At 54.1% G+C, this 14,603-nt stretch overlaps 1 protein-coding gene across 1 annotated transcript; it reads right to left on the bottom strand.

The window, feature by feature from the left end:
* Window positions 1-113: 113 nt before the first annotated feature.
* Window positions 114-12,356, bottom strand: ENH_00004070 (sushi domain-containing protein / SCR repeat-containing protein, putative; the record flags this gene model as incomplete). The annotated part of the gene is made up of 8 exons (XM_013578348.1): window positions 114-2,375; window positions 2,638-3,120; window positions 3,382-3,660; window positions 3,953-4,197; window positions 4,557-7,415; window positions 7,701-10,042; window positions 10,222-11,465; window positions 11,571-12,356. 8 exons carry the CDS (start codon window positions 12,354-12,356, stop codon window positions 114-116), a joined length of 10,500 nt encoding a protein of 3,499 aa, XP_013433802.1.
* Between the last annotated feature and the right edge of the window lie 2,247 nt (window positions 12,357-14,603).

The following is a 14,603-nucleotide window of genomic DNA, read 5'->3' on the forward strand; positions in this document are numbered from 1 at the left end:
TGCTCTTTGATTGGCTGACACGCACTGAAGGTGACTCTCGTCAAGGGAACTCGTGTGCAGGATAGCTCTACCCGAGTTAGTCTCCTTGAGTTTTCGAAGCAGCGCTGGCTGGACTAGGCGTGGATATGTCTCCCCGGGGCCATGTCGCCTTGAGGGAAACTTCGTAGGCCTCTGTTTCTGCCATGCCCGTGAGAGGCGGAATGCTGCCTAGTAAGTCGGCCCCTTTGCTTTGACCATCGTGGAGACCCACTGGCTGGTGCGACAGCTGCCGCCACTGCAGATTCCCGCCTTTGACTTGCTGCCATTACCATGCAGCTAGCAGAATCCTCAGGGTAGAGTTCATCCTCCTCTGATACAGGGATGCCTGCAGAAGGGATCCCGCTCTCGCCGAAGGCAGCATGAGCTATTTCTTCCAGGGATTTGCCCCTGCGAGAGACTGTATGCTGCAGCTGCTGCTGCTGCTGAGGGGCCAGGGCTTCTCGCTGAGAGTATGTGGGCAGTGAATCTGCTTCAGTTACTCCTTGGGGCTCCCACCCTGAAACTGCTGCAGCAGCGGCTGCTCTTGCTGCCACTACGTCCGTGGCGAACTTCTGCTCTGCAGTCGGAGCAGCAGTGTAAGCTGCATTTACTGCTCCAGGTCGGTTTCCCCTGAGCGGGAGCACGTCCATTTGCCGAAAATTACCCTTACATTTATCAGATGCATCTGCAGCGTGCTGCTGCTGCAGCTTCCGTTGGTGCTGCTGTTGCTGCTCAGGATAGGCATGGTGCCTGTGCTCCTCGTCAACAGCAGCAACGAAGCTGTTGCTGTCTCCTTCTTCCCTTACGAACCCCCTGTCTCCGGTTAGGCCTGTGTAGTAAACAGGGGCGTAGAAGGCTAAGCAGTTGTCATCTGTAGAGGCAGCAGCAGCTGCTGCTTCTTCAGAGGGAAAAACAGGCGGGAATGCAGCAGGTCTTTGTTGACGTCTCTGTTGCTGCTGTTGCCCTGCTTCAAGCAAGGAAGGAAGAGGTGTCCCTTCATACGCTCCTGTGGCGTAAATTGCAGGTGCCGCATTCGTTTTGGTGCCGTGGCGCAGCGGCTGCGGGGGAAGGGGGCCTCTGTACGGGTCTGTTTCTGCTGCTGCACTATGCATCTCTCCAATGGATGGCTCCTCTGCCCCTGCGGGGGAAAGGAAGTCCCTGCCGATGTCGCTGCTGGTAGGTCCAGCATCTCCTTCATCCTGCTGCTGCCGTTGCTGTAGTTTTGCTGCCCTTTTCTGTCGGCGCCGCGCACGAAGCCACCAAAGGGCCAGTAGGGCCACAACCAAGACAAAGAGAAGCAACAGACAACTGAACACTAGCAGTGTATCGCTGACGGGTTTAGGAGGCTTTGGAGGCTCCTGTCGCAGCTCTCTTTGGCACTTCAGTGCAGCACCTAGTAGCATAGGGGTAGAGCCCTTCATGCTGTTGCTGCCTTTGGAGACTGTTGCCGCTAAACTTGCTCCTTCGACATTGGATTCTACAGATGCGACTGCTGTTGCACTTGTGGAGTCTTCGTCTGAGAGCACCGCTGCTCCTTCCGTTGTCTGTGCCGCTTCTGCCGACGTAATTGCTTCTGGAGCCGAATCCACGCGCAACTTCAGCTGCTGAGCCAGGGCCTCCGCTGCCTCTCCTGAGGCAAATGCCCCCATAGGCAAAGGCTCGCGTGGCCCCAAATCTAGCAGTCTTCCATCTTTGCAAGCTGCATAAGTAAACGGCTGCTGCTGCTGCAACTGCGGCTGCTGCTTCCGCTGCACTGAAGTTGAGACGAATCCTCTGGCGCATCCTACTCTAAAGAGCTGAAGTGACACTCCAGCCCTTTGAAAGGTGGCGGCGAGGGCTTGAGCTACGTCGCTGTTGATAAAGGCTGCCCCAGCAGGACCTTCATGGCTTGTAGATGCTGTGGGCAGACTGTCAACCTTGAGTGTTGGAGGCAGCTGAGAGAGGGCAATGGCGCAAGGGCTCGTCTCGGCAATGGCTGCGAAGTCTTTTATGCACTTGAGCTGCCGTTTTCCCCACACTCCATTGCTGCACGCAACCGTTTCAGTCTTGGGCATCGTGTCCGCAGCAGCGACAAACCCCGAAGCGCAGTAGATAGTCCTCCGATCCCCGTCAGCCTCGCCTGCCCCGCTGGCTATGAAGGCAGGCCCTAGAACTGCAGGGTCTGACGCTTCGTAAGGACCGCACGGTTTTCTGCAGCGCAGTATGCGCTCACGAGAGCCACCAAGGGGGCCTCTGTGGAGGCCCTGAGAACCGTTTCTGCCAACTGCAGGCGCCAAAGGGCTCCACCGGCCCTGTTGACACATGAGCTCTTGAGGGCTTGAGCCAGCAACAGGAGAGTATCCACGCCCGCACTCCACCTACAGCAGCAGAAGCACAACATACACATCTATGATGTTGCTGCATGAGCAAATGCATTAGCTACGGCAGCACGAACTGCAACATGCACGCAGCAGGTGATAGGTGACGAGCACTAGCCTAAGCAGTCTCCGACGCAGCAACACGAGAAGCACTATTAGCACTCCCACAGACACGGCTTACCACCCACAGCACATGGCCAAAACACTTTAGCAGGGTCAGTTGCACATACACGAATGCAGCGGCAGAAGCAGATTTTCTCACTGTGATGATGCTGCCGTGTTCGTTGGTTGCCGCATTTGAATGGAGTCTATATGCCTCGAAGACAGAGACATTTAGTGGGGCGCTGAGGCCGTCGTTTGTGTTGCACGACACATCTCGCGTAGAAATACGACCCAGCCCCCACGTGCCTTTCTCTGGTCGCAGAAGCAGCAACTGCTGCTGCTGCCGTCGGCTACCGCCACTACTATTGCTGCTGCTGCTACCAGGAGACGCAAAAGCTATTTGACTAATTGAGACACTATCAGGAGGGACAAAAACAGAATGGGGTGAAAGTGCCGCTGCGGGTAGTAGCGGGATGGGGTGTAGCAGCAAGGGACCTAAAGCACCCTGTTGCTTCTGCAGCTGCTGTTGGTGTTGCTGCTGTCCCATAGAAGAGCTAAAAATGGCGGCTTGCTGCCGCTGCAGCTCAGCAGACAACAGCGCAGCCAACCCAGTCGGTCCGTCCTTTCTTAATCGGTCCACTGCCTGAGGCGAAGCATACCAGCACAAAAAAATCTCTTCTTTCGTTCCTAAGCCTTTGTTCCCGCGTGTTGTGGAGTCTTGACGTTAATGGCTCCTTCCATTTCTGTCTTTCTGTGCCCTTTCCGCCTCTTTTCATTGTTCCGCGTCTTCCCGTTTCTGTGTTTTCTCCCATACAAGCAAAGTAGAGATGCCTGTTCATATCATTATTCATTTTTGAGTTGTAGGGCTTTGCCACTATTTTTGGGACCGAGGGATAAATTTTACTTGGAGGAAATGGGCTTTGTTGCTGAGGGGGCCAGCGTCAATAAGTGCATGAACATCGACTCCTTCCCAGGTTCTTACAAGCAGCACATCGCCTACAGGAATACCCAAAGCCCCAGATAGGACGTCTCTAAGCACATGACGCAGCGCCTCTTCTCCCTCACCGCTGCTGCTACCATCGCTGCTGGCCTTTAGGGCGTCGTAGTTCAGACCCTCCAGAGTCGCATCGACGGCGAACACGGTGCGGTTAAGGCCTCTAGAACATGTGCGATCTAGGGGCATCTGATAAGCAACACGACTCAGAATTCATGCGGATTGAGAGGCAACCAGACAGTGGCAACAGCAGAAGCAGTGGAAGCGGCACAAACAGCAGCAAGAGCCCGTATAGTAGATTCACTGCAAAGTTAGGTACATGCATTGTCGAAGTGAAGGCAGCAGAAGGGGCAAACGCAGCGCAACCGCAGAAGTTGAAGGGATGCTGGCGGCACCGGGAACACACACGGCAGCAGCAGAAGTAATATTAGCTCCCAGCGACAGCAGAAACAGCAGAAGCACCAGCAACAGCCAGAAGCACCTTGCAGTCAGCCTCGATGAACGCTACAGACCGATAAAGCTCCATAGGTCCTGAAGTCCCTTCCAGTTCCCCCCAAAGAGATTCAACAAGCCGTAGGAGCTGCGGTGTAACTGCGTCCGGCATCTGCTGCTGCAGTAATGCGAGCTGATGCCGCTGCTGCTCTCGTTGTTGATGGTCTATGTACAGCAAATCGCGTAGCAACTCCAGCTGAGGAGCAATGCAACAACCGTGCTGTGCCTGTAGTTCTGAGCAGCAGACGTAAAGTAGAAAAATGTGACATACCCCGGTGAAGCAGACGCGTGGAGTGGAGACGAAAAAATAACAAAGCACGCGTATACAAAATCAGCTATATGAATAGATACGCACCGCACACATCAATAGGCAACTAGCTGACAAGCTGATGATATAGACGAGCAACCGACACAGCTTTAAACCCACTTCCAACACTGATAGCAGCAAAAACGGCACAAACTGCAAGAGAAGTAACGGCAACAAAAGATACATTCAAGCGGAGCATTAACGCAGCGGCCGTGGAAGCAAAAGTAGGAGCAACAACAAAGCCAGCAGCAACGGAGGCGACACTCTCAAGGGTTTGTGTACTTACCCTGCATTTCCTGTCTGCATTCCTTCTTCACGCAGTGAAAGGCTTTAGAAAAAGGGAAGCAAGGGCTGTCTCTGCTGAGAGTCTCTTCCTCCAGCGTATCCACAATTGGCTGCAGTAGAGGCTGTCGCTGCGCCAGACAGTCTCCCTTGTCAAATGCGCATGCCGCTGTGTTGCAGGTAATATCGCAGTCGCCGTCGCCCACGAACGCCAGTGGGCAGTGGCACTGGGGAAGGTCTGCTGCTGCTGCGGGCTCATATGGATACACTGCTCCTAGTGCTGGTGCTGCACTTACGCTCTCTGCCGGCACCAGCAGCGCTCCACACGTTTTGTCTTCAGCGCTGCGGAGACAAAAATTTCTACCAATGCTCTGCATAGCAGTGCCGATGGCCCAGTCATGAGGATGCACCTGTTGCAGCAGCAACTGCTGCTCCCTTTGCAGCCGGTGCTGCTCTATGTGGCTTGGCAGGTGCGGGCGCAAGAGCTCCTTCCCGGCAAGTCTGTACACTTCTAGAAGGCATGGAGCTGCTGGATCACTACTACAGAATTCAGCTGCTGCTCCCCGAACAGGCAACGCAGCGAACGGGTTACTTCCTCCCAATGCAAGCACTTGGGGAGCACAATTCTTTCCGTCCACCTCTGTACATAGCAGGGAAATAACCGCGGGCAAGCGCCGCAGGTCTGTCAAGAGGCCACGAACACCAACTCCAACCACGCTTTCTTCCAGCTCTTTGCTGTCTCCCGCTGCTGCTGCTGCGGCTGCTGCGTACGCGGGAGATTGCTGCTGCTGCTCTTGCTGCATGCCTGGCAGCATGAGGTCTACGTGCTCCCTAAGCTGCTGCAGCAATGAGACATAGCGGATGTTACTGTTGAAACAAGCGTTGCCGCTGCTGCCGGGGCACATGTGTTGGCGCAGCTGTTGCTGTAAATGGGTTGTCTGGTGTAATCGCTGCAGTTGCTCGAGTGTATCACCAGCTTGGCTGAAGCAGTGCTTTCCATCTTCAACATAACAAAAGATCTGAAGCAGATCCTTGAACAGTTGTAACAGCTCCTCATCCTGCAATGTTGCAGCATTGGATGCAGAGGCTGAACCAGGTGCATTGCCAGGGGCAGCAGCGGAAGCAGTTTTGCTGCTGCACTCTGTTGCTTCCTGCAGCGCCCGTTTGAAGTTGGCGTTGCATGTGCCTTTACAAAAAGAAGCAACTTTCAGAGCTGACCGTCCAAAGGCGAGGGCCCCGCACTCCCCTACAAGCAGACGCGATACCCCATCAACGAGACCTTGCATACAAGGGCTAAGGCGACGCTGCTGGCGCTGCTGCTGCTGGAGAGATGGCGAGACTTCCAGCTGTGGGGCGCGCAAGATTGGAGGCCCAAAGAGCAGGAGCTCAGCTTCTCGCCACTGCAGGGGCGGAGCATCCCCGTGGATTGCAGCTGATCCTAACAGAAGAAGCTCTTCGTCGACACGTCGTTCTGCTCCTGCGGGTGCTGCGCTGATCGCCCGAGGCAATGCTTCTCCGCTGATAATGTTGGTAGCTGCAGCCATCACTTGACTCTGCATGCACGCTGCAGCGAAAGCAGCGATTCGTGCTGCTTCGTCAGCTGCTGCAGACTCTTCTAGCCCTGCTGCTGCACCTGTGACCCAACTGCCGTTATCGCAAGTCACCTTGAGAGACAGCGAGGCGCTGCTGTTGCATGAAAACCGAATGCTTGATCCATGTCTGGTCATCTCAACCGGAAACACCTCCGGCTGCTGTTGCTGTTTCTGGTGGAGCTTCTTCAGTGAAGTCGAGAAGAGCCTGGGCTGCATCACAAACTGTTTCAACAGCAGAGGGCTACAACTGCTGCAGGGCTCGCAGAATGGGCCACCACAGTCGACGCCCTCTTCATCTCTATCTTTTTTCCGGTTGTAGCAGCTGCCACAGCTGCTGTTGCAGGACTCGCCGCACCGAACACCCCACTCTCTCCACTGCGCCTCAGAAGGACTTCCAGAAGCTCCTGGGCACTGCCTTACGCACATGTCCTTTCGTAGGTTACCTGCCCAGGTCCCATCGAGGCATTCCAGCTGCTGCAGCAGCTGCTGCTGCTGTTGTTGCTGCCGCTGAGTTGAGTCAAAGTGAGGGGAACAGCCAACCGATATTTTCTCCCCCTCTCGCCAAAGGAACCTGCGGGGCCTTCGGGTGACCCCTCGCTTGGTTGAAAATATTATCGCGAAGTGAGCCGGCAGAGGAGGCAGGCTGCAGGTGGCGCTACATCTTAGCAGTACGCCATCACTACCGCTGCTAGTGGCATTTTCTACTGGGTCCTCTAACTTATTGTGGTGTGACTGCTGACGGTGCTTCTGTGCGTCGGGTTGTGATTCCCAGCGCCCGTCAACGCAGGTGATGGTATGCGGCTGTTTTGTTGCTTCTATTGCTACTGCTGATGTTTCTAGAGGGTTGTGTTGCTGGCCGCCACTGCATGTAACCTCTGCTGTATCTCCGTGTTTGAAAATCTGCTGCTGCTGCTGCTGCTGTCGTACCAAAACGTAGTGCTCGCCAAGGTCATCTAAAGGGTTGCGGCAGCCGGCGGCGCATGTGGTGGACCTGAAAGACCAGAGACCTTCTTCGCACCGGAGGATTTCCTCTGAAGGCCCTCCCAGGAGCAGACTGCCCTCGGCGCATGTAATTTTCACTGCTGCCCCTGTAGCGTCTCCTGGGGCAGCTGATTCGATGGAGGTGACTGTATACGCCCTACGGTTGAGGTTAAGCGGCGGGCAGAGAGGACTGCATGCAAAGGGTGGAGTTCCAGATCCGTTCTCTCGAACCCACTGGCCGTCCTCGCACGTAAAACTCGAAGAAAGCCCTCCCATTGGGCCCGCATAGCCTGCAGAGGACCAGCGGCAGCATCCCCAACACATGCATTCGATAGACCCAACCAAGTCAACAAAAGCTTTGGCCGTGGCATCAAAAGCAGAAGCATAAAGAGTAATAACGGCAGTATTTCTACCAACAGGAACAAGGACGGCACCGGCGACAAGTGTATCCCTAGCGGAAAGAACTGCTGCAAAAGGATCAGAAGCAATAACTACAGCAAAGAGTGCAAAAGCAAAAGCACTAGTGGTAAGAGCCACTAGCAGCTACGGTGGCTTCAGCAGCAGCAGCAGCGGACCTTCCTTGCAGGTTGCTGTCCAAACACTGCCATGGTGCACGCCCTCGCCTCTTAATTCCGCTCCCTCTGGAGTTATCGGCGGCTGTCGGCAGCTGCGTCTGCAATTAAGGGTCACAGATGGTGCCCAACCGTCTTCTGTGCATGTTAATATCTGCTGCTCTTGCTCCTGCTCGGGCACTGTAGATTCAATGCACCTGACAATGCGTTCCTCTCCCTCCGCTGCCGCTGCTGTTGCTGCATCTTCTCCTTCATCCTCGTTGGCTTCGTCTTGGTTGTGTGACAAGGTTACAAGATAGCCGGGTCCCAGGGAGGGCCCCAGCGGGGGACAGAGAGCAGCGCATTTGAGCGTCAAAGGCTCCCAACGGCCTCCCAGACACCTGAGAGTTTGTTGCGGGCTACCATCCGAAGCTGCTGCCGCGTCCGCGCAACGGACAACAACCGCAGACCCCGAGATGCCTTCAATAGCTTCAGCGCTCTCTTCGAGCTCATACGCATCAGCCAACTGAGGATAACGCCCACAGCGCGGCACGCAAGGCGTGAGGGCCCCTTGCCATCTGCCATTGGTGCACCGGAGCTCTCCTGCATTTTGGCTATCGCCTCCCTCTATGAGATCTAGGGGAACAGACAGGCCTTTCACACAATGCACAAAGGCAACAGCACCCTCAGCGACACGGGAAGCTCTCCCGGGAACCCCACTTTCTATGACACTCTCTGCTGGGGAAACGAGCAGCTCGTAAGATGTTTCGTCACCTGCTGTTGCCTGCGCCTCAGGCCCGTCTGGTTCGGCTGCTTCAGCCGCTGCTGTAGCTGCCGCTGCACCCACAAGAAGCCTGCAGTGGGTGGTAACAGCAGAAAATGTAACTGTCTGTGATGCAAGGGGCCCCCAAGGGTTGTAGGACAAATCTGTGAAGGCTCCCAAGTCTGCCGTCAAGTCATACTCTTTTCCTGCCTCTAAAGGTGCCTGGAGAGAAAGCTCAACTACTCCGTGCTCTTCCTCCGACTCCGCTTCATCCTGAGAGCTCTCAGAAGCCACCTTATGGTCGCTCGTTTGGTGATCTGTGCTACTAGAGGAAGGCTGGGGTGATCGGATCAAGACAGAGCCCGTTGGCCCTCTCATGCCTGCCTCCTGATCTGTTACCCATTCCGCTACGGGAGTTTTCTCTCCTCTTGCTGTAAGTCGAAGGGAAGCCCAGTGGCCATAATTAATGGGTTTGTTGAAGACAAGGGTTATGGGCTCCAGCGGCAGCCCTGTTTCGTTATTAAGCTTGAGAACACGGAAGCCCCCAGAACCAGGAAGGCCCCCTTGCGCCGGCTTTACATCGATGAGGGTGGGCGGGAGGTGGTCTGGATTATCTCTGCAAACGAAGGCAGCGAACGGCTGTTCTTCTCTCTTCTTACCCGTCCACTTGTGCCACAGGCCTGTAGGGGGCAGTTGGGGTCCCCCCTTTTCTCCCCGTGGGAATCCTTGGAGAAGGGAAACGTCGGCAAAGGCTAAGAAAGCCCCCTCATCAAGATCTGTGTCTATTACCCAATTCCCTGGTTCCTCATCCGTCTCTTTTCTATAATAAATAAAGAAAGCGTTGCCTTCTGCTCCCCGCCAGCCAGCATGACCGTTAAGTGGGTCAATTGGGGTATAGAGTCCATTGCAATTGCCATTTTCCGTACCGAATCCTGTTACATAGAGGAGGGGGCAACCCCCGTCCTTAGCCACCCTGAAGGGTATGAAGGGGACGGTATCAGAAGGATTACCCGTCAAATCCGTCACAAACCCAAACTCTATGCTTAGCTTGTAGGAGCCCTGAGGCAAAGACGATAACTCCTCGTCGGGAGTCACGGTAAGAATTTGACCTTGTCTCTCCAGCAGCCATTTACTGCTGCCGCTACTCTCCTCAAAGGATTCGCCAACTGCTGTTCTCACTCCTGCTGATGTCGGTGCTCCTGCTGCTCCAGCAGTTCTTCTGTGAGCCTTGGGGAAAATCGGGGGCGAGTATCTGATGACTTTGAGTTCTTCGATTCCTTCAGGAAGAGTAATGACCCACTTGATCTCCGGGTCAAGGCATTGCACAATGAGAGAGGCTCCAGGTCTGCCGAAGACAATATCCTCGTTGAACTGCAGCTGAATCTGCTTGAGCGGAGGAATAGCTACAGAGTGCGGAGCCGGATCAGAGGCCACAAGGTTAGGTGGAAGGTCATCGGAGACGCATTCCCCCTTCGCACACAAAGCATGGATCGGACAGTCGCTGTGAACAACACACTCTACAGAATTCAGCAAGCCTAACTCCACCCCAAAGTCTGACGGATCGTCGCAGTCTCCTCCGCTGCACCCGCACAGACGATGAGTTCTGCAGCAACCCACACAAAGCAACAATGCAACCCAAAAGAATATCTATGCCCGCAGGAAGGTGTTTTGTGCAAGGAGCAAATGCATGTTTGCTAACGCTGCTCCTCATACAAAACTCATCACGGCAGCAAAACCACCACCAATCAAGCACCAGCAACAAAAGCACCAGGAGCAGCGTACCCAAAAAAGTGGTTGACGCCAAGGTGTACATCGCACTTTCCGTCTCCGTCTACATCAGCGACACAAGGCATTGCGCTTTCCGGGAGGAAGTTTGGGTCTAAGGCGGCCTCCGGTCCACACTTAAGGTGAGCCGCAATGGGTATGACTTTCAGGGCCTCTGTGACGCCTCTTGCTGCTACATTCTCAAGGGTACAGTCTTGATTGCGGACGCATGCAAAGGCATTGACACTGGCGGCTGCAGCAGAGACGAGGAAGCCGCCGCAGTGGTCCTTGATGCAGTACGCCAGCTGCCTGTCGGCGCAGTGAGCGTTTGTCAGGCACTCTTGTACAGACACCCTGCCTATGGGCACCCTAAAGTCCCGCATGTGGTTGCAGGGGAGCTCATCGCCGTTGTTGTCCACTCCAGGACAACCGCATAAACGCACGCCTTCCACTGTGTTGGCGCGACTCAGCCGGCGCGCTACACCAAAGCGCAGCTCACAGGACGAAGATGGAGAAGAAGAGCATACCCACTTGTTCGCGTTGCTGAAGATCGAGCTGTCGGGCTTCAAATTGACAGAGGCGCCACATTCTTCATCTGGCCCAATGCCTATGACCATAAAGTTCTCTTTCTCTCCCTTCGTCGGAATGTCTCCTTTCTCCGCGTCACAGTGGTAGCCCTCCACACACCGAATGAGCCTCTCTCCCTTCAAGTCCGGAATGAATCCACGACAACGCCCCGACACACAGCGCCCGTAGCCCCGCAAACAGTCAACGTGCTTACGACACTCAGAACCCTCAGGTTCAGAAGGGTCGGGCTCCTTAGGTAGATTAGCTGCCCTGTCCTCGATGAACTGAAGCTTACGCAACTGAGGCGGAGGCGGGGGGTGCTGCTTCTGCTGAAGCTGCTGTTGTTGAGGCTGGTGCTGCTGAAGTTGTTCTTCCTGAGACGTTTTGTGCTGGCGTGCCTGCTGAAGCTGTTTTCTAGAATATTGGTCATCACCGGCCTGAAGGTGTAACAAGCCTACGAGAGTGGCGCCTAAGCAATCAAGAGCTGTGGGTCCTGCGCGGCACCCACAGAGTGTAGCAGTAGCTGGCAAAACTTCCAGTTCCACCACGCCTGAACCCCCTTTTTCTTTTCTGCCTTTCACAACTTCTTGTCCTCTTGATTGCATTATGGCCTTCATGTCTTCAGGACGGACGTGGACGATACAGCGACTGCCTCCGCTGATTGGTCTGCAAGGAAGGCGTAGAGGAGTAGAAGCCTGCAACGCACGGCAAAGACAGAGTCTCTCCTGATAGCTCATGCGCATAAAGGAAAGAGGAATAACAAGACAATCAAATTCGTAGGAGCGATTCAAGGGCTAGACAGGACTTGCCTCTGAAGCTGCTTGGCAGCTGGGGTACACCCCAGGAAATGCCCGAACAAAGTGCTCTGTAGACCCCAAGCCAACCCCCTTAATGCTAGGCAGCTCGCACGGGAGGCCTACGATGCATGAAAAACTGGGTAGCAACAGTTTCTTCTGCTCTTCTATGGAAGGAAGGATTTGCAGAGGTTCTGTGTCCTCAATGGTCTCTCGAGCTTCAGCTGCTGCACCCCCTTTTCTAATTTCCAGTGGTGGCACTACTTCTTTGGTTGCTTCTATCGAACCTAATTTGACATTTTTATGCGATGCTGTAGAATTGCTTCCCGCTGTTGACGCGAGGGCGCCATCAGCAACAGCAGCAGAGGAGGGGGAAACGTCAGGATCAGAGTCAGCCGTAGCCGGCGCTTCAAAACCCGTGATCCGTAGGAGGCCTATTGGCACTGAGAAGTCCTCATTGGAACTGCAGGGTCGGCCACTGGCTCCCAAGTCAGTGCTGCTGCAACCACAGAGGGCATAGAAACCCACGGGTACGTCTGAGGGCACGACCCCCAGGCTTACGTTGCAAGTCGACTGCGGTGTGATCCCAGGGGTGTATGTACACCGCAGAGCTTCTCCCAAAACAAATGTTTTTCCATCACCCACTGCAACGTGACCACGGGTCCGTTTCAGTTGACCCGCTTCGGTCAAATCACAGTCAGCATCCTCTGCTCTTTCACAATCTGCGTGTCCAAGTTGGTAGCTGCTGGAGCTACCACAGTCCGAAAGAGCCCCACTAATGACCCGAAGCATGAAGAGCCCCCTGCTGCCCTGACTGCCCTCGCCGTAAAAGTGGCCGTTGATGGGGCCCAACCTACATTGGGTCTCAACACCACACTCAAATGGGAAGTGTCGAGGTCCTGCGAAACCCCAGCAGCGGCCCGCAATGCACCGCCTGCCTCTTCCCCAGCAGTGAGAGTCGGAGAGACATGCATTCAGATCCAGAAGCCTCTTAGCTGTCTCGGAAAAGGAATCCGAAGGAGAGAGATTCCCAGGGAAGAATCGATTTTCATTGGTAGAGGAAGTGGAATTCGTGGTAGCGGAAGCGAAGTCGTGCAACGGTAGGGGCGCTGAAGAGCTACTTGAATGTGCTACTGAAACGAAAAAACAAAAAAATGAAACCAAGGACGAAAAACGCACATACAGTTGCGCATATCTACCCCGCCGTGAGCCGCAGGGAAGACACCAAAAGGCGGTCATTCTCATTGTGATAGCCACATAGCCGTTGCCTACACACACACACACACGCGCTGCAACAAACTCCCACACATGCAGGCACAGGAGAGTTCGGATCCGCCTAGCGCCAACGTGTGGCTCACTAACAGCTTTGACCACAACTGCATGAAAAAAGCAAAGCCCCAGGCTACTGTTTTGAATGAGCAATTTACTCGAAGCCACACACTGTGTGGGTCACTTCTAAGCAAGATATATGGTACAAACACCGGCGAACAGATCTTACGGTCACTAGCGCTGCAGCAGCCGCCGCTTCTCTAGAGTCTTGAAAAACCAGTACGCCAGTCTGTACAGAAAACTCAGGAGGAAAGACAAGTTCCTTTTGAAGGCTTCAGTGAATCTACTGGCTGGGGTGACCATGCCGACCAGGAACACCAAAATCACGCATGGTGCCAATGGAAATGTTCTTCAGCATGGGAGAAGCTGCTTAAGCAACGAATACATCCAGAGAATTTCATGCAGCGAATTTGGGCAACCGCTCACAGGGCTGCAATTCGTCGCAGTGGTCTCTGGCGGTGCCTTTGTCGCGCCTGAGACGGCGAAGGCGAGGAGCTCCAGTGGCGCCGCTCAGCTGTATATCCAGTGTCAACTAGCTCCTCTTTTCCAAAAAACAAGATGAATTTATTGTGGAATACTTAAAAAAGGGAAAGGTTTCATATCGTGCAAGACCTGAGATGGTCGGGCTGGAGGGGATAGAGCATCTGTTCAACGGGTTCTGGAAGACGTTGAACAAACTGGAGGTGCCTCTTTGACTTCTACTACGAGGCACGAAGGAAAATAAAAAAATTCAAAACTAGGAGAAAATCCCCTTGACGGACCCTTGACAACACTCGCAGCGGCAGCGCCCTCCACAGTGCAACACAGCGAGCGCCGTGGGGTAACCGACAGACAGGCAAACACGAATTTACCATTGCTGCCACACACATGTGATTATTTGCAATAAATTCCTTACTAGTTTTGCAATAAACAAAATTAGGAGAAAATCCGGAGCATAAGGGTAAAGTTTAGCCTCTCCACGACTGCTTCGGCAGCGGTTCCGGTTTGACCGTGGCGAAGTGTTGAAGCAGGCGCTTCGTTTGCTTTTAATTCCAGTCTTCTTCGAGTTTATCAGCAATTTCTATAAGTTTATATTTTTTGTGAACGTGCATTAGTGAACAAAAGGCGAGATTCAGCCGTGTAGCACGAACAATGGAGCGCGCCTGGCATTATAACTGTAGTGAACAGGTGTCTACACTGTTACTACGTATGTCCCTGGGCAAGTCCGACTAGGGTGCACACTCTGCACTGACCGTCAAAGGTACATGATTCTCGACAACAACTACTGAATACCATGATTAATCTCGTACAATTGAGTTCATATTATTGTAAGGTACTGAAACCCATAATAATAGAACTGAGTGTCGACCCTCGCTGAGGGTCAGTGACCGAGTCGCGGTACCGGCCTCGCCTCCAGCCCCATACCCGGTGCTGGCTAGCGAGCGCATTGTTCCCTTTTATGATTTTCCACTATCCAACGGTGCCTTATGCCTTAAGATATTCAATATTATTCATGCCTTTCGCGTTAGTAAGCCTCGAGGGGTGGCGACGGTGCCTTTCGCGTTAGTAAGCCTCGAGGGGTGGCGACGAAGGTCAATTGTAGTGCCAGGCACTACAACTTCCCCCCTGCTAACGAACAGAAACCGCTTGTCGGATTCTTTTTTTTTTCTTGGTTCCGGCCCTTCTCATCTGCTCATTCTCTCCGTTCGTCCCGCTTCATGACAATCTCGG

The sequence above is a fragment of the Eimeria necatrix genome, genomic scaffold, assembly GCF_000499385.1.
Source record: "Eimeria necatrix Houghton genomic scaffold, Enh_scaff110, whole genome shotgun sequence".
Classification (NCBI taxonomy): Eukaryota; Apicomplexa; class Conoidasida; order Eucoccidiorida; family Eimeriidae; genus Eimeria; species Eimeria necatrix.